This window comes from Notolabrus celidotus, chromosome 9, assembly GCF_009762535.1.
Source record: "Notolabrus celidotus isolate fNotCel1 chromosome 9, fNotCel1.pri, whole genome shotgun sequence".
Lineage (NCBI taxonomy): Eukaryota > Metazoa > Chordata > Actinopteri > Labriformes > Labridae > Notolabrus > Notolabrus celidotus.
The window spans coordinates 17,942,778-17,969,585 of record NC_048280.1 but is presented as its reverse complement, the minus strand read 5'-3'; the positions used below and the strand labels follow the sequence as shown (position 1 = coordinate 17,969,585).

At 41.0% G+C, this 26,808-nt stretch overlaps 1 protein-coding gene and 1 long non-coding RNA gene across 2 annotated transcripts; one reads left to right on the top strand and one right to left on the bottom strand.

Annotated features, from left to right (window-relative positions):
• Positions 1-12,475: 12,475 nt before the first annotated feature.
• On the top strand, positions 12,476-18,615 carry LOC117818319. The gene is made up of 4 exons (XR_004632339.1): positions 12,476-12,585; positions 12,780-12,913; positions 14,764-14,984; positions 18,288-18,615. It is a non-coding gene; the product is annotated as an uncharacterized LOC117818319 (long non-coding RNA).
• LOC117818317 (T-box transcription factor TBX5-like) lies at positions 15,281-26,808 on the bottom strand. The gene is made up of 9 exons (XM_034691133.1): positions 26,392-26,808; positions 25,277-25,423; positions 24,846-24,940; positions 24,469-24,588; positions 22,941-23,088; positions 21,391-21,543; positions 19,612-19,703; positions 18,328-18,581; positions 15,281-17,364 (listed from the first exon to the last, which is right to left on the bottom strand). The coding sequence occupies exons 2-9, from the start codon at positions 25,415-25,417 to the stop codon at positions 16,796-16,798; spliced, it is 1,572 nt and encodes a 523-aa protein (XP_034547024.1). The 5' UTR covers positions 25,418-25,423; positions 26,392-26,808; the 3' UTR covers positions 15,281-16,795.

Genomic DNA, 26,808 nt, shown 5'->3' with positions numbered 1-26,808 from the left:
TACAAAAATAACAATACAAATAAAATAAAAAGAAATAAATAAATCTCAAATTGGTATAAGCCCATGTATTTATTTCCGACATTTCTGATAGGCATAGGCTGCTGCATATCATTACACAAACATGCCATACAGTCGTGTCTGTTTATTTGAATGGGGCAGTTAAATTATTACAGTTTAAAATGTATATACGTGAATAATATAATCTTAAAGCATAATTTCATCAATTCTCATTTTAAATCATACATATTTTTCTAATGTTTTCTGTGATACCAAAGAAACGGATTCTGAAACATGAAGAAGAACCAGTGGGCGTTCTTGTAGCTTTCTCGACAGCCAATCAAAACCGATTCAATTTTAGGGGCGTGGCTTCACACCGTCGCTTCAGGTGCCGCAGTAGGAAGTGACCCTTTATTCATGTGTTAATGCATAAGTATAAAGCAGCCCACTTACCTGGAAAACTAAGCTTCTGTGAGGCAATTTGAATTTGCTCCCGTGATGACGCTATGACAGGAGTAATTTGCATAGACATGCATGCAAAACAGCTCTAGCGGTTCTGCTGCCTCCTAGCTATTGGGGTTTGCTTTGACGTTGCAGAGTCAAGATGTCTAAAGCCTTTAAGGCTGATTTATACTTATGCGTTGAATCAACGGCGTACCCTACGCCGGGGGTCCTCATAGCTCCCGTACCTACGCCGAGGCCTACGCACGTAGCTGACGTGCACCTCCTCCAAAATGTAACTCCCCGTAGAGCCTACGGGGACCGCAAGCTCTGTGATTGGTCTGCTCGGCGGCTTTGTCTTTCCCGCATTTACAGCACTTCTGGGATCCCGCACATTGGCCGCACATCGGCCATGTATTTCATCTCCTCCTTTCTATTCTTCATGTAATCATGTCTGTATGATAAACAGCAACATGTATCAGCTGTAGATTAGCAGAACACGCTCTGAATCGCTGTGGAAAAGTAAACAGAGATCGTAGCAGGGCCGGAAGCAGGCGACCAACTATCACAGAGACCACACTGCCCTAAAGCGTTTCGGCGGAGAATTCAAATTCAAAGAATTCGAAGGTATCAGCCTTAAGATTAGAGTCAGACACACTCTTCTGCTCTGTTTTTGGTTGCAAAAGCAAACACAAAGGTCTTTATTATATCCAAGCACCAGAGGACCAACACCTGGGGATGCTTTTGTTTTTTCATTAAAAATAAAAACAAAATGCAGGTTAAAGGCTGATTACTTGGTATTGTCCAGGTATTTTCCCAGAAACTTACCAAAGACTGGGAAAAGAAAACCTTACCCTAGCAGTGTGACCATACGAAGGGCACGTGGGATAGCACCAACGTCCTGGACGCCTTGAAATATTCAGGTGCCTAAAGATAACGTGAGCTTCCATGCTACGGTGTGAGAAAATACAACTTATTGAGCCCCATACTCAAGAGCTAATTTATGTACCCCATCCCTCATCAATTTTCTCACCCTGCATCATTTTTGTTCCCTCGTTATGCTACTTTAAGGCTTTAACTGTTCCACCATGTTGCTGTCCGTTTGTTTACATGTGCTTCCACATGAGATTGCAGTTTTTTTCGAGCGCTTAAACACGATTTTAGAAACAGGGCACATTTTGTCAAAACACTACACACAATTCACACAACCACACACAAGTAGCAGAACACCTCAGATCCTTTGCAAAATGAAACACTCTTGTGAAAACTACATACACTAATTTATCAAAACCATATTTTGCTACCATATGAAACACACACATTTCAATTGACTAAATTTTGTTAAACCAGTTACACACTGCTGCTGCTGCTAACCTAAAACACTTTTAGCAACTCTGTTTCTCAGTGATAAGAGTACTGTAAGTGAAGTACACAGAGAAAGTGCAAATACACAATAAATTCACTAAACACTAAACAAGACCAATGCTGTAGACTGATGAACATATCATTTATTTCTCTCTATATATTCAAATCAGTCAACATGGCAACATGGAGAATCACAACAAAACATGTCCTAGTTTTCATGCTACTACAGTAGTGTGCATAACACTGTAAGCTCAGCAAATATCAGACAAACATAAAATACTGGATCCAGTTGAAGATAGGTGAACTCACCTGCTGCATTTTCACAGTGCTTAAACCTGATTGGTGTGTCTACAATTAAGCAATCATGTGTATGTGCACCTGATGGCTGTGTTTAACCAATCGGCTCATAGGTGTGGTAATGTGACAGTCAATGCTTTAGAATTGAAGGAAGTGACATCATGATATATTTCTTTGTCTAATGTATACAAGTGTGTTTATTGTTTTGCAAAAAGCGTGAGGCTGACATTGTGCTTATAGTGGTGCAGATCTTGGCCGATGTTTTGCTTCTTGAGTGTAAGGTTTTGATAATTGTGTAATACTTATGATTTTAGTGTTTATTCAGTCGTAAAAAAAACTGTAAATGGAACCATGTTAGGTAGTTTCTGCATTTTCTCTGGTAGGCCTCATCATTTTCAGTAAAAAATCAAATACACATTCATTTAAAATATCTTTGTAGGTTTTGGATTAGTAAGATGTAAGATGATCTATTACGTTTGTCCCTGTGTGGGGGTTGCAACCCAGTTTCAAAACGGGTAGTCCTGGGCCTGGTTTAGCTGATTCCACACTTATTTGCACCCTGTCTTTGCCTAAATATCTTTATATTCCTGACGTTTCTTCTGCAAATCTAAGAGGGTAGTGGTCCTGTCAAGTAAGAAGCATCCTGTCATCACACCGCTCGCCCCGTGGGCAACCCCCTGTTCACACACAAGCATGGTAGAAAGTTATTAACATTGATCCCACAGATTGATTCTGGCAGGGCTTCACACGCTCTGCACCAAGCAGAACTGCTCCAGATAAACTCACTGTTTCACTGAAACCTAATCCTCCTCCCTGATGATCCTGATGTTCATGGCTTGTTTTTGTCCTCTCTGGTACATTCAACAATGCAAAGAAATACACAGACTACACATTTTGATTTAAGTAAATAATATATATAATATAAATAAATATTTGCCTTATTTTTTTTGTTGCATATGAAATCTGTCTCTAGTTTCAGATAACTTATCTACCATGGCTTTTGATTTGTTTTATTCAAGTGTTTCCTATGCTCAGCTTTTGGGTTTTGATTGATTTTACATGAAGATCAGATGGTTAAAAACCCTTGGTGTTTCCTTCTGATTGTAAATTATTAGTGGGTGTCTAGCTCTGCAAAATGAACCTGCAGTTCTCATCATGGTTGTGTTGTTTGCCATGGGTGGATATAGCTATGATGACAGGGTGGTCCCCAAACCTTTGTCACAAAAGCCTGAGAGACACTATGGCTTTACTTTTTATTGCATTTCCTGACATATTGAAACTCCCGGATACTATTATGGCTAAATGTAGAAGGGACTCATACTATGTTTAATGGTATAATTTATGGTAAACCACAATTTTTTCCCCCTACATTTAGAGCATTCTTGAAAAATCCTGACAAGTTGTGTTCATGATTACTGCCAGGGCCCAGTTTCCACTATGTTGTACTATTATGTTCAGCTGTTGTTTTCATTCTCTTAGTAGGAGACAGCAGAAAAAGGCTGTGCCAGAGAAAAACAAAAGGAAGGAGAAGAAAGGTGCAGAGTATTGATCCAACAGACCAGCAAGTCTATTTATAGATACATAAGACACATTTGGACATGAGTTATAGCTTAAGTTTGACACAACCCCAACAAACACCTCTTATCTAGTTACAGCATGAACTAAGATCTAAGATCCCCAACACCACAACAGAAAAGTTGGTGATATAGCATTAGGTGCCAAAAAAGGCGGAAAGCATTCTGAAAGTCTGCACAACTGGTAAACATCTTTACATTGTTTATTTTGGTAGCCCTTAGTATGTATATTGTCAGAGGGAGCCGATGTGTTTGGGGGGAAGACAGTTTAACTTTTACTTACATTAATCAGCCATAACAGTATGACCAGTGATAATAAATATCATTGATTTTCTCTTTATGACACTTGACACTGGGTGGGATATGTTGGGCAGCAGATGGAGATTTTGTCCTCAGAGTTGATATGGGAAAAATGGACAGATCCAAGGGTGTAAGTGACTTGGGTCAGATAATCTCCAAAACTGCCCCTCTTGTGGGGTATTCTCAATCTGCAATGGTCAACACCTGCCAAATATGGCAAGAGGAAGTGAAACCAGTGAATTAGCAACAGGGTCATTGGTGGCCTGTGCTCAGTGGTTTGCATGTGGAGTGAAAGCTGCCTCGTGATCTGATTGTCTTGTATGAAGTATTTTGAATTACCTGGTTACTGGAATGTGCGATATAAACAAACTTGCCTTGCTTTGCCTTGCTTTGCCTTGCTTTGCCTTGCGTTGATCTAACAGAAGAGCTACTGGAGCTCATATTGCTATAAAAGTTAATGCTGGTTCTGATAGAAAGGCGTCAAGACAGTGCATTGGAGTTTGTTGCATATGGGGTTGCATGGTCACAGGCCAGTCAGTGCCCTGCTGACCCCACAAAGGTGCCCCACAATGGAGGATTCACTTCACAACTTACAGAAATGTTTTTGTTTTTTACCTGATGACAAGTCACACTAGATTAGGTGGGTGTTCATGATGTTATGGCTGATCGGTGCATATCATTTAGCCTATTATACTATTAAATACAGTTCAAAACAGTAAGCATAGACAGCTGACAAACACTGCAGTTCATTAACCAGCCACCTGACTCCTAAATCTCTTTCCCATTAGGTCCAATTTGATCGTACCTAGAAAAATGCCAATTTTACAATCGAATTTACTAAGTGTAAAGCTTTTTGGAGTCTAATACTGTTTATTCTATTAGTGATAGCTGTGAGAGGTATAAAGTCACCCTAATAAATGTATATTCAGGCCTCAGGTCACGAGTTAAAGAGTGTTTGTTTTATTGGCAAAGCTTTGATATAATTATGTTATCAATAATGTATGATTGAACAGGGAAAACAGACAATGCACATGAACCTTTTGGATTTTTGGACCCCTTAAGCTAATGCCTGTATTTGAAGTTCGTTTTTTATGTTATGTCAATATAAGTTGAAGTGCTGGGGCAAAAGAAGGCTGCTTGCTGAGTTGCCTCTAATCAGGCCTTGTAAAGGACCAATATGATTATAAAACAACAGTATAACAGTGTCCAGTCCGGACCTCAGTGAAGTGACCCACGAATGACGAGTTTCAGATATTTGATTGACAGGTGTTACAGAAGAGACGTGTTGTGTTTTCACTTAAAGCACAAAAATCACACTTCATGTCACACCTTTATGCTGCTGAAGCTTCCAAAGACCATGGACAGCGCACGCAAACACACCATAGTTACACACCATGTTCGTCAGCACACACTAGACTGACAGACACAGGCAGACGTGATGACACTTTGCTGTAAACATGTCAAAAACAAGATCCGCAGTGTGAAAATTGTTAAGGCTACTTTGGATCAAAAGATGTAGGCCTAATTTCTCTAAGCATATAAATGGGTCCAACAAGTAGTTCTAAGACTGAACTAAGTGCTGGAAATTTGACACAAATGACACGAAACATATTTCATTGCTTTAATTGAAGTAGGGGTGTTGCACAGCAAATGCATCTTAAACCACTGGGCTGACTGAAAACTGCAGCATTGTTCCAAAACTAAAATGTTTCTGGAGTTACTGATGTAAGAAAAGGCTTTGTGATGCAAGAGATCCTCTAAAATATTTCAATTTTCAGTCTTTGCTTTGAATATTTCACTCAGTGCAATAAGTTTTAGTTACAGATATTTATCAGTCTGCTGATTCCCTCATCCCCCTTTTGGACAGAGACGCTCAAACAGCGAGTCAGATGGTCTGTCCATCCCTGGAAACTTTGATTTAAATATTACCCAAGAGATCTTGGTCTCAAAATAAACCAGATATGAAAACTGCGACACAAAAACTGTCTTTTAGACACAGTATTTTTTTTTCCTTTTAATGTAACAGCTCATAAACAGGATTAATAGTAAAAAGAGTGCAATTGTTAATTAAGCTAAGGTTATTTAACTTTGGTGACGTACTCCGTTATATAATTGAAAATGAAGAAGTAATTCAAGGGGATAAATAGTAACATTTAAGATGATGAAGCCAACTGTTCATATGATTTCATGATAGACTTTGCGCCTGTTCTTCTCCCGCTCAGCTGTTAAAAGGTCTGTCGGTGTTAACAAGGTGTGACCTCTCCATCTCCTCCGCCTCTCACCGTGCCTTTCTCCCGGCATAACATGCTTTTATTATTATAGCATCTTTCCATTAGTATTAATAGACTACTTTGTGTGTGGCTGTGTGTGTGCTCACGAACTGTAAGCCAGCAAGCGATCCATTCATCAAAAATAGATACAGTGGCATCTCTGCCTGCAGCAATCTGTGTTGTTGTTTTTCCCCTTCACTGCCCTTTGGTCATGCCTTTTCTTTTTTACTTTCTCTGCCATTTCCCCTGCTCATTTTGCGTGTGTCTGTATGTGTGTATATGCATGTGTGTGTGTGTATGTGCATGTTTGTGTGTGTGTGTGTGTGTGTGTGTGTGTGTGTGTGTGTGTGTGTGTGTGTGTGTGTGTGTGTGTTTGAGTGTGTGCAAGGCATACACTTAAATCAGATGCATTTTTCTAGTTCTGCCTCCTTCATGTCAGCACCACACCTGGCAATTATTATGCAAAAATAACAGCACACAGCATTTCCATTAAGTGTGTTAATGCCACCTCCCTCTGCCACCATGTTGCACAGAATGAACATGTAATGTCTAATAGCCATTAACTCTACACTGTATGCCTGTAAGCCCAGAGGTCATGAGGATATTTTAGCTGTCAATTACAACCCAAATACCCCAAAGGAGTTGGGACACTATCTAAAATGTTGATAAAAACAGAATTTGATGCTGTGCAAATCATTCAAAGCCTATATTGAAATGAAAATAGTGCAGAGAAAACACATCAAATGTTGAAACTGAAAATTGGTAATGTTTTATGGAGTTCTGAAAGTGAAATGTCCCAATCTTGACTGATATAAGATTTCAGCGGCTCAACAGGGGTCTCTGTTGTAGTATTTTTGTGTCATGATGTGCCCAATGCTTTCACCGGGTTACAATTTGGGACTGCAGGTAGGTATAGGTCAGGTATAGCACCTGACCTTTCCAATTACAGAGCTATGCTCTTGTAATATGAGCATAATGGGATTTGGCATCTGCATTATGTAAGGTATTTCCGGAAAAATACATTATCTCGATGGCAGCATGTGTTGCTCCCAAACCTGTTTCATTCAGCATTAATGGTACCTTCTCGGATGTATTAACTAACCTTTCTATATCTATTAATGCATCCCCATACCATCAGGGATGCTAGCTTTGGCACTGTGTGCTGATAACAAGCCAGGTGGTCCCTCCCCTCCTCAGAGCAGAGGATGCAGTGTCAATGATTTTCAAAAAGAACACATTTTGTCACATTTTGGTTCCTTAGACTGTGGGACAGTTTTCCACCTCCCCTCAGTCCATCTTAAATGGGCTCAGGCCCAGAGAGGTCGCAGACATTTCTGGATCATGTTTATATATGGTTTTCTCTTTGCATGGTAACCTGCATTTGTTGATGCATCGTCAAACTGCAATCACACAGTGGTATTTGGATATGATTTTGAGCCCATGCAGTGATTTCCACTTCAGAGTCATGTCTGATTTTAATGAGGAGCTGCCTGAAGGCCCCAAGATCATGCCGAGGGGCCAAGATTTGATTTCTGTGTCCTAACTGTTTTGAAATGGGTTACCGGTGTCTGATATAAAAAAGTTTTCATAGAAGTACATCGCCACAAAGTCAATTTTATAATCTCTTCTGGAGCTTTTGTTCACCTTACATTCATTTCTTCTACTGGTGGCTTATTTACATTTCTGTATCTTCTGAACAAATTTCAATTCAAACATATAAATCATTTTAATTAATCTTTGTTGGGACACACTATGGATCCAGAGATGATAAACTAATTTAGCAATGTGTCTCAGTGATGCTTCTTCATATTGTTTTGTGACTAGTTTTTTAAAACACCTTTTCAGTTGCCACATGTTGTTTTCTGACCTAGATGACTCTACAGGTTCAGGTTTTTGTTTTGTTTTTTGATCTCTTGCTACATATTCCCGTCCACTGTCCTTCTGTTTCTCTGTTTTCTTTTAGCGCAATACTCAAAGGAATGTTTTACGATATGGTTTGGTGCTCCCGTCTGTCTCTCCTTCCTTTTGCTTTGCTTGTTAAAGTTGTATTTTAGTAAATTAAGTTTTATTTTTGAGTCAGTCTGCTTTTTTCTCAGTCTCTAACCTTTATTTAAATCTCTAAAATGTAAACTTTTCTTGTACACACACACACACACACACACACACGCACGCACACACGTGCATACACACACGTGCATACACAGATACACACCCTCACTTGCATGCAGAGACTCCCACACATGAGTGGGCAGGTAACAAACATTTAGACATCCATAATTAAAGGTCAACAGTGGGTTGCAAACAGATACTGAGAGGAAGTCTGTGTTTATGCTAATGCCTTGTCAGACAGAGAGGCCAGCGACTCTCTGACACCATCTATTAGTAATGAGACAAGATTGCAGAAATGCACTGGATATGAACCAAACAAATGCTGCTTCTGGCAAACAATGGGACCTGACAGTAGTCTGAGTGAGTGCTTTAAAATTGGGCAGCGTGTGCATGCAGTGTATGGAGGGAGCGAGCTGTATGAATGGATTTGTTTGTTTATTGATGTTTGTGTTTAGTGTTTGTCTCACAGCAGTGGTCCTGTCTGGCCTGTTTGCAAACATGCTTGAACACAAGTGGGAACAAGTGTACAGGAGAGCTCAGGCAGCCAAGATGCAATCAGAAGGGGAGGCCTGCTGAAGGATGCTGAGGCACAGAGGATTTTTACAAAAGACAAAATAAAGCTAAACTTTTATGATTTCTAAACACAAAAATATGTGTGAAATGTCTTTTATACTTAAAAATACTTTTTCTGAAATATTTTTTCATACATCTGATAATCTTAACCAATTAAGACCACTATGCCTGGACAAGACCTGAGAATCACTAACCAGAACACATCTCTACACAAAACTATGCCTTTTGTGTTTGATGAAAATGTTTGCCTTTTTTCAACAAACACTTTTCAAGTCATAAGAAATGGAGAAAAGTCCCTTTTTTGTTGTTAACAACTTGCATCCACACAACAATATCATTACATCTGTTGGTAAACCTCCCCTCTCTGGAGAAAGACTTTATCAAGTTACAATATCAAATTTTCAAACACATGCCCTAAACCTTTGCTTTGTGTTTATGCTAATAAGCTAATGTTGCCTTGCTGGCACACCCAACTATGGTGAAAATTTTACCACCCATTTATTGTTTTTAATAAACAGGGTATAATGCTGATTTATACATTTGGCTATGTGACGCCTCACATAGCAGCTTGTGTGACTCTTAACCTGTATTTCTTGGAATTAGGCAAGTAGAGACTTATTCCTGTAAATCTGTACCTACCATCTTGAGTTTGGCTGCAATATGTTTTTTTTTGGGCCACTTAAGTGTCAGCATTTTCAGACTTCAAGAGAAAGAATATGCGTGAAGTTGGGTGGGGACCGGTGGGGACTTAGTAGTCATGATGCATAAGAAGTGCCAGTAATGCTAACCAATCGATGACTGCTGCTGCTTAGGTAAGTGTGCAAGTAACTTTAGAAGAGGGGAGAAAAATCAACATCAGAATCAGATCAGATCAGAAATCAGAAATACTTTATTTATCCGGGGAGGGAAATTCGTTCATGACAGTGCTCTTATGAACAGTGTGCAAGAAAGTCACAATATTAATAGAAGAAGGAATAACATAAGATACTAATACGTATAACATAAAATAAAATAAAGATCAAATAAATAGAATAAAATAATACTTAAGTATATACAGAAGCTCAGAATAGTTAGAATTATCTATGTACAAATGAAGGAGATGTATACAAGGATGTTAAAGTGGCAGGGATATTGCACAGTGTATTGCACTGTCATTGTACAGTGATTGCACAGAGTATAGGTTATTGTTCAGTGATCAGAGGGATGAGTTGTTGAGTCTGATGGCCACAGGCAGGAATGACTTCCTGTGGCGTTCTGTGTTGCATTTAGGGGGAATGAGTCTCACACTGAATGTGCTCCTGTGTTTCCCCAGCACATTGTAGAGAGGGTGGTGGATGTTGTCCATGATGGCATGGAGCTTTGACAGGGTCCTCCTCTGTGTCACTGCTGTCAGAGAATCAGGCTCCACCCTGACATCACTGGCCTTAAGGATGAGTTTGTTCAGTCTGTTGGAATTGGCTCCCCTCAGCCTGCTGCCCCAGCACACCACAGCAAACAGGATAGCACTGGCCACCACAGACTCATAAAACACCCTCAGCATCGTCCTGCAGATGTTGAAGGACCTCCTCAGGAAGTAGAGGCGGCTCAGTCCCTTCTTGTAGACGGCTTCAGTGTTCCTTCCCCAGTCCAGTTTATTGTCCAAGTACAACCCCAGGTACTTGTAGTCCTCCACAATGTCCACAAAAAGGGGTCCCTGGTGCCTTTCTCCTCTTCAGATCCACAATCAGCTCTTTGGTCTTTGTCACATTGAGCTGGAAGTGGTTCTACTCGCAGCATGTGACAAAGTTGCCCACCACAGCCCTGTATTCAACCCTTCCTGATCATAGACTGTATAAAATGTTCCTGATGCATCAAACTACAGCAGAGTCATCAGAGAGCTTCTGAAGGTGGCAGGACTCTGTGTTGTAGTTGAAGACTGTGGTGTAGAGGGTGAAGAGGAAAGGAGACAGGACTGTATCCCCTGTGGAGCCCTGGTGTTGCTGATCACTCTCTCTCTCTCTCTCTCTCTCTCTCTCTCTCTCTCTCTCTCTCTCTCTCTCTCTCTCTCTCTCTCTCTCTCTCTCTCTCTCTCTCTCTCTGAAACACACTGTTACAAAAATACAGTAATTGTTCTATTTTGCCCTTCAGTAACTTAAGAAAATTACTATTTCCATGTGTTCTGAACCAAACTGAGGTGGACTACTATACAGAAATGAATGTTCTGCTCACCAGCTAGTCCAATTATCTGTTTCTGCTGTTTTGTGCCAATAGGTTCAGTAAAGAGATATATACTGTATGTGCCTCTTTGTCCACCATGGCTACCACAATCAGAACCCATAGACTATATAATACATGGACTTAGTCTCCATAAAGTCACACATTTGTTCCTGAAGCAGAGTTTTGAAGCTTATTGTCAGTAGCTGCCATGTTGAAAATGCTGACTATGCCTAACATTGGTTGATCTAGTATAGGATGCAAAGACATGGAGTTGAGGCGGGCCTTTAGCATCTTTGTTAATGGCTACACGGTGCCTGCCATATATTCAAGTCAGCCATGCCCTTATTTATGAAAAACTTGTAAGTTTAATATCTTCAAAATAAACGAGTTCTAAAAAAATTCACCCCGTACAGTGTGTGCTTACCATAGACTGTATAAAATATGAATGTAGTATCCGTGACGTCACCCATCTGTGCGCTGTTTTGAAGCCAATCGACGGCATATGGCGGCAGCGATATTGGAAATACGGACCTCAACCAGGCAGAGAGTTACGTAGAGAGGCAGGGTTTGAGCCTCCTAGCCAACAGCTATGTGTTCCCGTCCACGAGTCCAGTCAGTCATGTCCTTGTTTGGGCAAAAACTTGTAATCTTAATATCTTCTGATCCATCGCGTTTGAATAAAATTCACCCCCTGTACAGTGTGTGCCGATAGAGAAATTAGTTACATAGAGCCAAGCCGTTTTTTGAACCAGGCTGAAATTGAAATCTAAAGACACTTCAGTAAATGTGAGGGGGGCGGGGGGAGCATTACAATACATTGGGCTTAGTGTTGTGGAAATCCTTGCTACGACCCTGGCCCCACATGCACAATAAAGACCTGACAATGTTCCTTTATTCAGAACCAGGAGACTGTGAGGGGCCGCTCTCAGTCAGTACAGTGAGCAAACAAGCAGAGCGGCAAAGTGAAGTCCTGCTGGTAGTGATATCATTATGTGTGTCCTGTCTGGACGAGGGGACCAAAGCGAGGTCAGGGGCTATGGGGTGTAATCTCTTGATTGAATAGGTTTATGTGTGTGAGTATGTGTGTGCGTGTGTCTTTCTGTCTTGCTGGTTGGGTGTCTTTGTCTCAAAGAAACTGTGTATCTATGTGTGTGTGTGTGTGTGTGTGTGTGTGTGTGTGTGTGTGTGTGTGTGTGTGTGCGTGTGTGTGTGTGTGTGTGTGTGTGCGTGTGCGTGTGTGTGTGCGTGTGTGTGTGTGTGTGTGCATGTGTGTGTGTGTGTTTGTGTGTGTGTGTGTGTGTGTGTGTGTGGAGGATTAGCGTGCCTCTCCAGTCCTCTGGCTGTAATCAGACGGGACATTGGCTCCATGACGTCCCACAACCCCCCACCACCCTCTGCGGGAGCGCCTCTATCCCTTTCACCCTGTCATGTGTGTTTGGCTGCCGGTCTTTGGACTATTGGTGGTAAGTTAGGAGTTAAAACGATTATTTCCGCTCACATCACAGGTTTCTTTTTTTAACATCCATTTACTATTTAATAGATCTGCATTTAAACCTGATCCTTGGACATGACGGTTGCATGACATACAACATCAACATTATTTCTTACGTCTGCTTTGTTTACGATCTTTTTTGCTCATATCTTTCAACGGGACCAGCTTTTTATCTCAACTAGCTCTCTGATTATCTGAACTGGTCTAAAAGTGAGAGTCCAGTCCAAGAGGGGCAGATAAAGCAGCTCCATCCGGGTGACAGTTGGAAGGTCGTCAGATAAACAACCATCACTGATCAGGTTAGTCTGAGCCCTCTGACCCTGCACTGGCCTGTCTGCTGTTAGTTTGACCCTTCACCTCTCCCTTTGTCTTTAAGACCAACACACAGTCCAACCTTAGCACACTCACCAACCACACACACTTACACACTCCTACATGGCCTCTTATCCTTGACAGCCCTGAGGCTCATATTAAGATCTACTTCAGTGATTTCAGGACGGTTTCAGCCATAAACTCTCATTTAGAGGAAAATTAGCTGGGGTCTCAGTCTTGTTACTACACTGTGCTTAATCACATTAGACCATTCTTGTGGCTTTTAAATAACAACAAGGATGGATAGTATCATTTAAATAAACCTCAGAAAGCCTACTTTGTTGCACCATATGTAATGGCAAAGCATTTAATGTTTTACATCATTGTACTCCAATCTTGATGTGCTCTTAGTGTCATGCAGAGCTCACAGATAATACATAACAGATAAATAGGTTATCTTATGAACACATGGTGGGAAAAATTGGTTTGATGTGTTCATTTTAAAACAATGCCCTTGCAACTTTAAAATACTACTTGGTCTGATGAAAGTCTAAAAACACCAAAAACTCACCAGAGCAGGTTTTGGTGAGATTTCTTCTGATGTACTGAAAAAAAAAAAGATTCAGATACACACAGTTTTAACATTTACTACCAAACTTTAAAAAGTGAAAAATCATACAGCTTCAAACCTTTCTCTTTGTTTTGTTGCATTCCAACATCAGAGCCACCATGTAGTCCCTCTTTACTGCCTCACAGATAGAGCACTATCAGACCCCATACACATGCACCATAATCAACTTTACCAATTACACTCCATCTCAGAGCACTTATTCCTCACAGAATGGCATCACTAATGCAAGACATCACACAAACGTCCCTCTGCAAATACACATTTATATTTTCAAACAAATTGTTTAAACCATAATGAAATAAGCCTTAAATAAGTCTTATATGCTTTTTAAAAAAGCTTACTTTGCAAGAGGAATTGCTCTGCAAAGCTTTAACATACCATGCAGCAGAAACATGAGTGCCTCTCTGCAATCCATTCAGATTGGACCTTAAAAAAAATTATTTCCTGCAGGCCAAATGGGTGACATTTGAAAATGTCAGTCAATTTTTGTTTTAGCATGTGGTGTCCCGTGGGTGCATATGGCAAACATTTTTTTTAGGAATGATCATGGACTTGTAAACATGGATAAGGCTGAAAAAAGAAGACTATGCAGAGGGCAGGCAGAGAGGTTAGTCGTACGTGCGTGCATGCTCATGTGTGTTGGGGGAGTCAGAGAGATAACGATAAGCACCACTTAGGCTCTTTGATCACAAAAATTCATCAATCTACTGTCCAACCACTGTGTCTGAGAAAGTCCTGAAGAGATGGATTGAGGTCCTCTGCACACACCCCCACACACATACCCATGCACACACTTTTCTCTTAACCCAAAGCTTTATTCTCCCAGCTACGTGTTCGTCACAGAGCTCTGTTACTGTACAAGCAAGCATGAAGCAATCCGTCCTCTGAGTTGGAGGCCCTCTCTTGGGACCCCCTTTTCTCCCCCTCCTCACCCTGGACAGAGTTTGTCTGGAGACGAAGGGTTAAGGAGGAACAGACCCTCTGAAGAGCTGCCTGCTTAACCTCTGACCTCATGGTGTATGAGAGAGAGAGAGAAGGAGAGAGGGAGAGAGAAAGGAGAGAGAGGGAGGTGTGACAGCTAAAATATTACTATGCGATTAAATGAAATGCTGTGTGTTACAGTTTTGTGACTTAAGAACCTTTCAAAATAAATCTCTGCATGTTGTGTCTATTTGTTCTTTAAAAAAGCATGTTGTAAACTCTCAGCAGGTGCAAGGAGCAAGGGGCTCACTTTACTGTGAGAGGAGCAGAAACATGAAAGTCCGAAGAGAAGAAAGGCAACTATCAACGCACCCCCACCCTGCTTTTGTCCTGCAACCCGGCAGACCTCACCCCCTCTCTGGGCAGCAGGTTGTCAGTGATGGGGTCCAGCTGGAGGAGACTGGTGATGCCAAACAACCTGTCAGAGATAAGAGGAGGCGGACAAGGTATGCATAGGAACCCAGTACCCATACCACAAGTACACAATGTTACATTTCAAACAATACTCTCTCCTCCACTCACTGAAGCTCTTGGATACTTCTCTGGAAATACATGTGGGAAAAGGTGGAGGCTGTTTGTCTTTTGTTTTCATACATGCACCAAAACTGATAAACTGCACTTCACTTTGAAGAGTTTCCACTCCTGAGGTGGGGAACACACTTTAAATAACCCACTGGGAATGTTAATAGCATGCCTCTGCTGTGTTTGTTGTCTAATCACAGAAGAAGAACACTATGACCACTTGACTTTCCAAAATTCTTTTAAATTTATTTCACTTTTTGAATATAAATCTGCCTTTATTTCCATATAACAGAAAATGTGGTTCATTTATCACAACTATTTATCACCACTTGGAGATGGAGGGTGAAACCCGAGACAATTCTTCCAAGAGACACAAAAAAATCTCTGAACAATACTGTTAACGACAAAGTCATCTTTACAAATCTAGAGTAATAAATACTATGAGCAGGAACATGGCTATAAAAAAAAATCTCATTGTAATACCCACACATACCAACAGACACACATACACATAAATCAAAGACGTATAAAGGAATGACGAGGATCCACCCTCTTAATACTGATGGTTGTAAAGTTACTGCATGTAAAGCACCTGGGCAGAACTATCAAAACTGCTTCATTACACAAAAATGTACAAAAGCTTGAACTTGCTTCAGCAAGTGCCACAAATGTCTCCTCTCTGCAAGAAAATGTATTTAACCAAGTCTTTTCAGAGCAATTAAATGCTGTATGGATGTAGGAGGGAGCCTTTAAATAAAAGCAGAGACTGAAATGAATATTATTAGGAGTTGGTGCATCAATATTATCACATTAACAGCCCTGTGACTCTGTGTTTGCTGAGCAATCCTCGCATGTCAAGGATCGACACTGGACTCATGAATAATTCAGAAACAAATAAAAATGGGCCAACACACGCACACAATAAAACATGCTGCACTCCAGCTATGACTGGTCAGCTAGGGATAAAAGAGAGCCGCCAGCTCATTGGCTGGCTTTCAGTGAACGGACAAAGCTGATTGGCCGGCTGGGGGTGTCTAAGAGGACATTGGTGACATCTGCATGACGCTGAGTAGTGCATTTACCCAGAATGCAGTGGAAACAGTGTTTACAGGTCCTTCAGCCTGTAGCGTCGTCTAAACAAACTGTTTATCTCTATGGTGCAGCGCCTGCAGCCACTGCTGCCTGTCTCATTGGAAATTAACTCATAGCATCTTTGAGTGGAGCTGACATAGGCTTTACATACAAACACGCACACACAGACAACTCATGCCTTTTCTCCTTCGCTGACACTGAGCTCGCAGCTGGGAAAAAAATGCCTCCCTCAGGCTCTGCAGTGGGAGCTGAGATAATTTTGGTCAGTAAATGTTACTGCCTGTCTGACAACTGGTCACAATTAACATGCTTCACCATGGAGGGAGTGGGAGTCAATGAGAGGGGAGCAGCCTGGCTTTAAAAAGGCGCACAGTACAAACAAATGAATGACACCCATCTTTAGGGTTCTGAAACTCATATGCTACAACTCTGATTGTCCTGCATTAGAAGCGTCATAGATTTCCAAGGGGACATGATCAACAGATGAAACCTCTTCACGCAGCACAAAACACACTTTGACAGTTATTTTACAGATAATATCACATTTACTCAGAATGCTTTGCAGCATCTTTCAGAGGGGTGGTTGAATATGAAACAAGAATCTCTGTCCACTGATCAGTCTTTTTAGTGACCTCTTGTTCAGTTAGGAGGCTGCACTCCACTCTGGGACTCCACAGCGGATGTGTGTGTGTGTCTCTAGTGTGTGGTAGAGAGGAGGGGACAAGTTGGGCGTGTAGCGAGGATACTCTCTGAGAGGAGGGCTGAGCTGCCTGCTGTTAGAGCTCTGAGGTGGAGGTGCACAGCTCTGGCTCTGGTAGTGGTCGTGGGTCATATGTTCTCCCAGTGGAGGTGAGCTCTGGTGGGCTATAGCACTGAGTCGAGAGCCCTGAGGACTGGAGCTGTAGGGGGGGTGTGGGGTATAAGGCGGGTAAGGGTCCACAGGGGTCATTGCAGAGGGGAGTGGGCAGGTGTAAGACCAGGATGTACAGTTGAGTTCATCCAGTCTTTGCTCTGAGCTGGCAAACATGCACGCCTGACGCTGTCCCATGTCTGAGCTGTAGGGGGAGTCAGTGAGGCCCAGGGCAGGGGTGTTGGAGAGAGGGGGAGGGAAAGAGGAAGGGTGATAGTAGGATTCGCCCTCGCTTAGTGAGCTACCAGTGAAGGGTTTCTTGTATGGGTGATGGCGATGTCCTGAAGAGCAGTTCTCATCTGCTGTAGAGAGAAAGACAATCATAATGTTTATTTTTACATTTGATGTGAAAGAAGTGAAGTAAAAAATATCCAACTCAGAATTCCAGACTCCCCTTTAAACTGTAGATTAGAAAGAACAAAGGGTCCTGCCTGTATCAGCCTGTTTCTGACTAGAACCCCTCTAAATGTGCCCAAATCTCAAAATCATGTGGAGCAAAAACAAAATCTGCCTATGACTGCATCAGAGGACTCTGGTCAACACCCATTTATCAGTCATAGAGATTATTTTATCAAGGCAAAATGCTTTTGCTCTATCATAGTGGGAAAAAATGTGATTCTAGACTTTTCGTTTCTTTTTGGCAAGTAATAGAAAAATATTGTATTCTGTATCTGTATTCTTCAAATGTTTTAAAAAATGTGAAAAAATATTTTCTTTTGGTTTCATACTGAGATTAATATTTTAATTTCAGGATACTGTAATGTGAAAAATACATTAGCAGAATGCAAAAGTAGTCACACGGTCATGGTTACAGATTGTTTTAATGTTGTGCTGAATGTCTGAATTAGCTCATGCATGCATGTGCAAAGAAGCAGACATAAAAATCAATTATTCATTCATTCATTCAACTCTTGTTTTGGAGAATCCAAAGCTTCTTACACACAGTTGACAAACATAAACTGAATGCCAGTCTCAAAACAAATTAATGTTAATCTGGTGTTTGAGTTGACACCCTGCTTCTCAAGCAGCAACAGTTTTCATTCATTTTAGTAGGCTGCATAAAAAGCATTGGACAGACTTTACTCGGAGGTCCTACAGGTCCTTAGTTACGTTTTTGACCTGATGCATCTTCTCTGAAATCTGGAATAATGGAGCATCCATGAAGAATAGTTTTCAAACAGTGTTTAAATGGATGTGAAAATAAATATGGCTCTTTTGTTTACAGTGTGAGGCTGCGACACTGATGAGACCCAGCCCCTGCCTACCTTTCCTCTTGGTGCAGTGGTAGACCTGCGACTGTTGGCCATGCTGCAGGTGTGGGTGAGGCAGGATGTAATGTGCTGTGGGGGAATTCAGCAGCTCCTGGGGACTACTGCTGTTCAAGCCATTCTCACAGCTGTAGGGGGATCCGACAGCTTCGGGTGAGGCCCGCAGACCCCGACCTTCCCCGCTGAAGGGACTCCCAGAGGCGCAGGCTTTCTGACGGACCGTACTGCGAGGGACCACAGGGTAGTCCTTACTGAAACAAAGATGGTAGTGAGAATTAAAACAGAGGGGACAATTTGCATCTGATGTTGTTATGGCTTCAGGTTTGTTGCACAAAATTGCCTCTCTTTACTCTGCATACATTTTCTCTGATTCTATTCTTTTCTCTTTTCTTTTCCTTTTCTTTCAAGTCTACTTAGCTGTTCTCAATCCTTTCAGTTCAGATCTCTCTCCACACACACTGCCCTCTCTGTGAACTCTGTGGTATGTAGGGGACAGCCGACTGCATCTCCCTGACTCTCACTGAGATAGTGAAACACAACACACACACTTTTACACACACATGTGTACTCACACAGTCAGTACTGCTGTGAGATAATACACAGGTCTAAAAATAAACATCCATCCATGTGTCACTTCAGATAGACTCTCCTCTCTTCTCCTCTGCAGCACAATAACACTGGGGTCTCCCTCCTACTCCTCCATCGCTCCCATTGGCTCGTTACATTTTCTAAACTGCCTGCCACAGCAGCGCTTAAATAAAGATTACTTCAGCAAGCAGACAGACACCATGTTTGTCCATCAGCTGATCCACAGTGACAGCACAATAGACCAGCAGCAATATGGTGATATCATCTTTCCATCAATGCAGCACAGGGCCTGATGCTCGCTGTGTCGTGTTTGTGCCGCACAATCTGGACGAGCTTTCAGGCAAAGATCAACCTTCAGGTGACAATGGCTTTCATCTCTTTATACCACTTGGCTCCACTCACACACACATACACACACACACACACACACACACACACACACACACACACACACACACACACACACACACACACACACAAACACACACACACACACACACACACACACACACACACACACACACACACACACACACACACACACACACACACACACACACACACACACACACACCCCAAATGCCTTGGACCATATGTGCCCTATCATAACATCCCTTAGAGTGAAAAGTAGTTTCCTACGAAGAAACACACACACACACACAGAGAGAGAGAGAGAGAGAAAGCTGCACTCACCCTTGTAGCTTGGCCATGCGGTGCAGCTCGTTGTCGTCGCTGCCTCTGAAGCCTTTAGCAAAGGGATTATTCTCTATCTTCAGCTGTGTAATCTGTGCACAAAACAGAAAATATTTAACTCACAACATCACAGTGCATGCACAGGTCCACGGGAACACACATTTCTGTTGAAGTACATGAAAGAAATTACACATTTTTTACTTTCTTCATTAACTTAAAGCCAATAGTTCACTGAGGTGCTGCAGATGTTAAAAAACGCCCCACTGCAGCTTCACACGGCCGACATTCCTCAGCTGCTGATGTTTGAAATGGAGCGAAATATCGTTCTCGCCAGCTGACACAGAATAAACTGTTTACCCAAACAGCCGCCAGGTTTAAGGATTTCAGGCCAAAGCTTTTAGAGGTCCAGAGCTCGGAGCTTTGATGTTAAGTCCTTCAACTTTTCCCAGTGATGTCATGGAGGGAAACCTCCAAGCTCCATGTCCATCACATAGCCCGGGAAGTTGAAAAAAAACTAGCTCTGTAGGCCTGATGGTACTCGTAACATCTACCATCTACTTGCTCAGTAATTAAAATTGTTTACATACAAAAGTAAGGATTAAAAAAAGCTTTGATACTTGCAGTATTAATACATTCATGACTGAAATACAAGTTAGATCTTGTTTTGCACACAATGACAAAAGTTTATTTCAAGAGAGTGAGAACATAAAAACAGAGAAAAAAACTTTTTTTAAGTCATTTGATGACTTTATCTTACCATTATTATCTGTGACTCCTTAAATACACAATTACATAAATTATTTTTTAGTGAACTGCTACTAATTATTATTATTAATATATAATTTAAAAACAACATAATTCATTACTTTAGAATAATATATAAATACCATATGAAATTATGTTGCTCTATCTACTACTGTAAATAAATGATGCACTACTTCATTAATTAAATACTTGAAAATATATATATATATAATTATTTTAAAGTTTTTTTATTTAAAAAAGAATAAAAAATACAAATAAAAGAATATATCAAGGGGACGTTTGAAAGTTAGACCTATTTTGTTGAATGTCCCGTTGAGTAAACTACTTTTGAACTAAAGAAAAAACTGTATGAATTTGTAAAAATCAATTTTATTTTTACAGTATTTATGATAATTCGCGCTATTTTTGGACTGTGATCAAAATGAAGCCTTATTCTGGAAACTGCTGAGCTTAACAGAGAGCTTAAAGCTTTAGCAATGCGTCTTTCCATGAGAGGACGAGGAAACCTCATCAGCCAAGATCAAGGGAAGGAAACAGGTCATTACAGAGCAACACACACACACGCACACACACTCTCCCCCACACATGTGCACTCACACACACTAAATGACACTCACACAAAGATCATTTGATTTTGGACGTGATTACAAATACTGAGAAAGTGCACAAAACAAGTAATACACATATTGACTTTCTGGATATGAAATACAGTCATACAAACAAAAAGTGTTTGTACTTGTGAGAGTGTGTCTTATTGTGTGTGTGTGTGTGTGTGTGTATGTGTGTGTATTGTAAATAATTTAATGAGACCGAATTTTGAAAGTGGCAGAGATCAAATAGAAAGCTTTATACACTATACCTTCCAACTTTACCTCCAAAAGTTACTTGTTTTTTAATGTATTCAATTTGTTTTAAACCTCAAAAACTATTACTTTAAGTTCTTTGAAAGTTTTCCTTTACTTTAACATTATTTGTTCTGCTGTGTCTACCATGTGCTGTTTGCGTAAAGCTCACCTTGTGGTTCTGGTAAGACGTCACAGCAATAAAGGCGGTCTCAGAGAAGACATGGGTGCAGAAAGCTGTGTTTTTGGAGCCGAAGCCATTGTTCTCGTCCGCCTTCACTATGTGTAGACGGGGCTGATATTTGTGCATGGAGTTCAGTATTATCTGCACAGGGGAGAGATTGAGAGGGTGAGATTGATGGACATCATGTTCCCAGAAACCGACATGCAGATGCTGGGGGTCCAGTCCAGTCTGGTTTAAACCACACAAATAGTGCAGGAGGGTAAACCTATGGGGTGAACTCAACAATGCAAAAGTAGCCAGTTGTTTTTTTCCCCCCAATTAATCTGTTTTTTTTTAATGCAGATTTTACTAGAAGATTATGCATGGATTCAAACAGTTGAAAATATGTTAGGGTAATCAAGAACAATAGTTGATTTTATTTAATCAACCAAACATAGCATCTCTGACTTTTTTTCCAACCACAACATTAGAGTGTGGGGCCACAGATTCAGTCTAGCCTTACATATGTACGTAGATGCTTACATTGTATAATAGAACCTGAGAAATATCCTGGTCGGTTCTGGAAGCAGATTTTCATAGAAATTGAAAGTCACTTAATAATAGCTGTTTGCTATACATTTTGCAGAGACCTATGTGTGGACCCTAAGACCTTTTATCTGTTTAAGAGTGATACAGTAAAATAACTGCAAAATATAACTAAGTAGTTTAAAAATAAAACAGCTCGGCCTATATTCTGTCATTGTAAGATATAAAGGGTTTCACATCTCTGTACTACAAGTGGCTTTTAATTGGATCACGGCCCTCGGTGCGTGCGCAAGTTTGCAAGCACGTTTATTTATACAGTGGGGGGTCAGTTTAATCGCAGTAACGTATCCGCCGTTGACATGCATTAGCTAATGGATCTAAGAGTCACTGAAATCATTAGGTCTAATTTAACAAGTACGAAAGATGACGCTTCTGATAGTTGGTATGCGCGCATGTGACCAATAGACACCATGACGCTTGCGCATAACAACATATGCAACACCTGCGTCTATTTGTAGCTGTATGACACAAGGTACTCTAATAGAGCACAATGCAGTGTGTGTGGATATGAAATAAAAAAAGTAAGGAACAATGGAAGGAATGCGCGCTCGTTGAGCCCTCGTGGTGATTTGTGCTGTGTTGTGATGGCTGCAGAATTACTTTCACAAGAGTGAGCTGCACGTGCTGCCTCTGCCTGCCTGGACCTGCGGCTGTAGTTTGTGTAATCACTCTTTTTCCATTTAAAACATCTCTCAAGGTTGATTATTTAAAATGCACATTATGGCAATCTGAATGCCCAACAAACCATTTTCACTTGGAAATCAATTATCGTTTCCTTTTCTTTTTAGATAATGGACATGTGGAATTATGAAGCCTCAAACTGTCAGACAACCCGTTTGCCTACTGTAGGGGAATAGGCCTATATGCATTTTTATATTCAACTTTTTTTTTAAGGTTTCCTTGTGGAAATAGATACACTACACTTTAAAAACATGTTAAAAAGACAGACTTACGTGTCCAAATGGGTCTAGGTGGTTGTTAGTGAGTTTGAGCTTTTGGAAAGACACGAGCTGGCGGCTCCAGTGAGCTCCGGTGGCGGGAGAGTCCGGGTGAACGTAGAGCCTCCCGGGCATCGCGGGCTCCGCCTTTCCCGTCACGGACCTATACAGTGAAGATTTAAACCAGTGAGACATTGACAGTCAGTGGGTCACAGCGGTATGTCTGTGGCGCAGGAGGCCTAGCTGGTGTTTTAATTAGACAGACACAAAATGCACCTTGTTTTGCTGGTGTGAAAACACAGCTCAGCCAATCATATTAACCCCAAAATATACTTCAGCCTCTTAGCCATAATTCGAAAGTGTAATTTTATGAGAACAAAAAATGCAACCTCCCTGTATTTGCCGGGAAAAAAATACTACAATTAAGCAGAACAATAAAAATACTACAATGTAGCATAACAATGACCACCAATATCCGAAAACTGTGCTGGTTTTACCATTTAATCTGTGGGCTATTAAAGCATTGTCCTGTTTTGTTTTTTTACCAACAGTAGGCCAAAAGAGCAGGCTCTACAGAGAGGGCAGAATAAGGAGCACACTCAAACCATTAATTCCCTTCATGCACGACCACACAAAGGATTAAGAAAATAGAAAATCGACAAAGACAGGGTCAGTCTGTATGAACTTTCGTTTATGCTGCATCAATTTTTAATGCGTTAAAATGTTACAGGTGGGTTTCTGCTAATGTGAACATTCTCTAAAATAAATGCAAAATAAGCTAAAGAAAAACGATCTGGGCTGTAACCGTAAAATGATTGTACAAAAGGTGTCTAAAAATAAATGTTGACCATTTGATAGTCTTTGCATAGAGTCTTTGTTAATAACAACAGCTTACAGCCTAACCGTCGGCTAAAGATACAACATTAAAGTGAACTTTAAAAGTGGCACGTGATATGTCATTAAATATGCGACCGATATCTCTATAGTCTAGGCTACAAAGTGACCTCGAAGATAAGTTGGTTATTGAATAGTAGAAACTAAATGTTTGACCGAAGCCATTGATGGATCTCATTTTAAGTACAAAGCAACTAAAGTATTCTGTTCATATTTCCCCGATGCACATCAGCACGTTCACTGGTGGACTTTAATCCGGTCTGTGCCGTGTGTCCGCCGGGTGAACCCTCCGGTTTGACCGCCGGGAAGGCACGAGGGCAAACGCGGGGAACTAGGCCATCCTGGTTTGAAAGTGTGACCCGGTCTTAACACCGTGTAGAGGCAGGGAGAGGATTGTGAAGCCACACCAGTGTGGTTTGCACAGCATGTCACAGAGGTCATCGACTGAGATTTCTGATGTAAACATTTCTGAATGGTGTGTTGTTGTCCTTTTTTTTTAACCTTTCCCTTCTAAAAATAATCCGTGAAGGTTTAATTATTTCAGAATGATAGGGTATTATCATCAACCCATTCAGTCAATAGTGTAGACGCAAATTTGAGTATTTAGGGATGATATGTGTTACAATGTTGATTTTGGGTCCATACGAACCATTTGTTGTCTGCGAACTTGTAGCGATGGTCATCCGCGGGGACGATGTCCATCAGTAGGATGTACTTGGTTTTTGGGTTGAGTCCTGTGACCTTTACCTTGTAGCTGGGGAACATTCTCCTACAGGGAAGAGAGGAGAAATATTAATATCCTGTGCTTAGATATGCTGAATTATAAACAGGCTTGCTCAAAGCTAAATAGTAACACACAGGTGAGACAAAAAGTCTCAGGGGCCTGGCAACATACAGTTTATAAATGTTTCAGATTTAAGAATATAAAATCTGTCTTGACCATTCAATTCTCCCTTGAGCTTGTCTGTAAACACAGTCTCATAGAAGACATGATAATCCAGCTATACATAAGATTAAGCCTCATACCTCCCAGCCTTAGTGATGATCATTTCAGTTCCCACTTCATCAAACTTGGTCCAAAGTTCTCTGTCATGAAGGAAAACTTTGATGCCCTCCATCCCCTGCAGCAGAACAGAAACAGAGCTGAGGAAAGAGTGGAAATGAAGCCCGAGAACAGGCCTCAGAATGACTCCCAGTAAACGGGCTATGCATCATGGCTGTTTATTTAAAAAAATGGTTCAGATGTTTTTGACCGCGCGCTGCTTTACAGACCTAAACAGAAACATCCGTTAACCTACATAGAGGTGGACATTTCTACGTCCTAAATTATTTGCAGTTTCATTTCTCAAGAAAAAAGTTGACAAGCACGCGGTTAGTTCCAAATGAAGTAAGTGCAATAAAGCAATAACGAAGGAGCATTATTCAGGCTACATGGTGATCTTGGTACAGGCTGGTACCTGCTGGCTGGAGGCAGACTGTGGTGAAGATGGTGCGTTCAGGGTGTAGCTCGGTTTCTCTTGTTTGGTGCCTTTTGGGGAATCCATGCAGTCCGAGTCCGGGCAATCTGCAAGGCCGAACTGGTCTCCTCCGTTAGCCATGTCCCACTGACATAACACATAAAAACACACAAACATAAATGGTTTATTGGTTTGCATACTCGACCCTTGCACATGTGTTACATTTGACAAGAAATGTAGGACGTTTTAGGGAGCGCATTGATAGTGATGGTTGTCCGTGAACATTTTATATAACATTCAACCACCTACTAGGAATTTCGATTGTTTGGAGTTACAAATCAGTTTCTTTTCAGGTTAGAGTTATAGAAACAAATATGTATATATATATATATATATATATATATATATATATATATATATATATATATATATATATATATATATATATTACGTATTTGTTTTCACTAAATGCACTACTATGCAGACCAATTTAGTGAGGAAATATTTTTAAAGAAAGAGGTGGCTAATGTTGGCTTTGATTATTTAATTCTACTCCCTTTTTTTAGAATTCATTTGATCAATAGCTTATAAAGCACGTCGTATTTGATTTTAATTGTTTGATGACTGATTGTAAAAACGCTGGCACATAAAAAATACTTACATTCTTCTCTTTACACAATAGCAAAAGAGATGACTTCTAGGCCATTACAGAACACACACAGCTGACCCATAAACACTCTCTCAAGATATTAAATGTAGGCTACATGCATGCACTAAAATGCATGAACTTTCACACTGTTTTGTAGGGTGTAGGCTATAGCTCATTGTCCACCATGCATAAATATGTCATACTAACACACCACATTTAAAACTGAACTCATGTTACCATCGTGTTCATAATAACATTAATATTACTGTGCTGTATTTAAATATCAGTGCATTGAGATAACTGGAGCTGGAAGTGTGTTAGCAGTTAAACTCAACAAAAGTCTGCAAGCTGTTTAAAAATGGAAGCAGCCTTTAAAAGTGCAGATCTCTGACATCAAACGAGCTAACCAGCGCCTGTGTCTGTGCTGTGCGTGTATATTTTGGATGGTCTCCCTGCGGGCCTTTACCTCAAACGCACTGCTCTGACCTCCGCGCACAGAACACGCTCATCCTGCTCCCGCGCGCTCTGCAGCGTGTATGTGTTGCTCGTTTTGATTTCCACTAAATCAAAAATCCAACTCTTCAATTATAGTAGCGTCGGTCCGTAATATCCACCATGCCGCTCGTGCAGCTCTGAAATAGAAATCGCCGGGTTGTTTTCTCGCTCTGTTGTTTGTTGTCCCTGCGCGTAGCCCACGTCTCGTGCGCTCCGCTGCCTCCTTACACGAGATCCGTTCAAAGCGGAGGTAATTTCCTTCTCATTTATATCGCTCCTCTCCTCATTGGCCTCGTGGACTCGGTGGCAGCCCTGATCTGAACCCCGCTCATCAGATCCTTCATTACAAATGGAGTCAAGTCCGCCTCAGACTCTGCTCCCTCCCCCT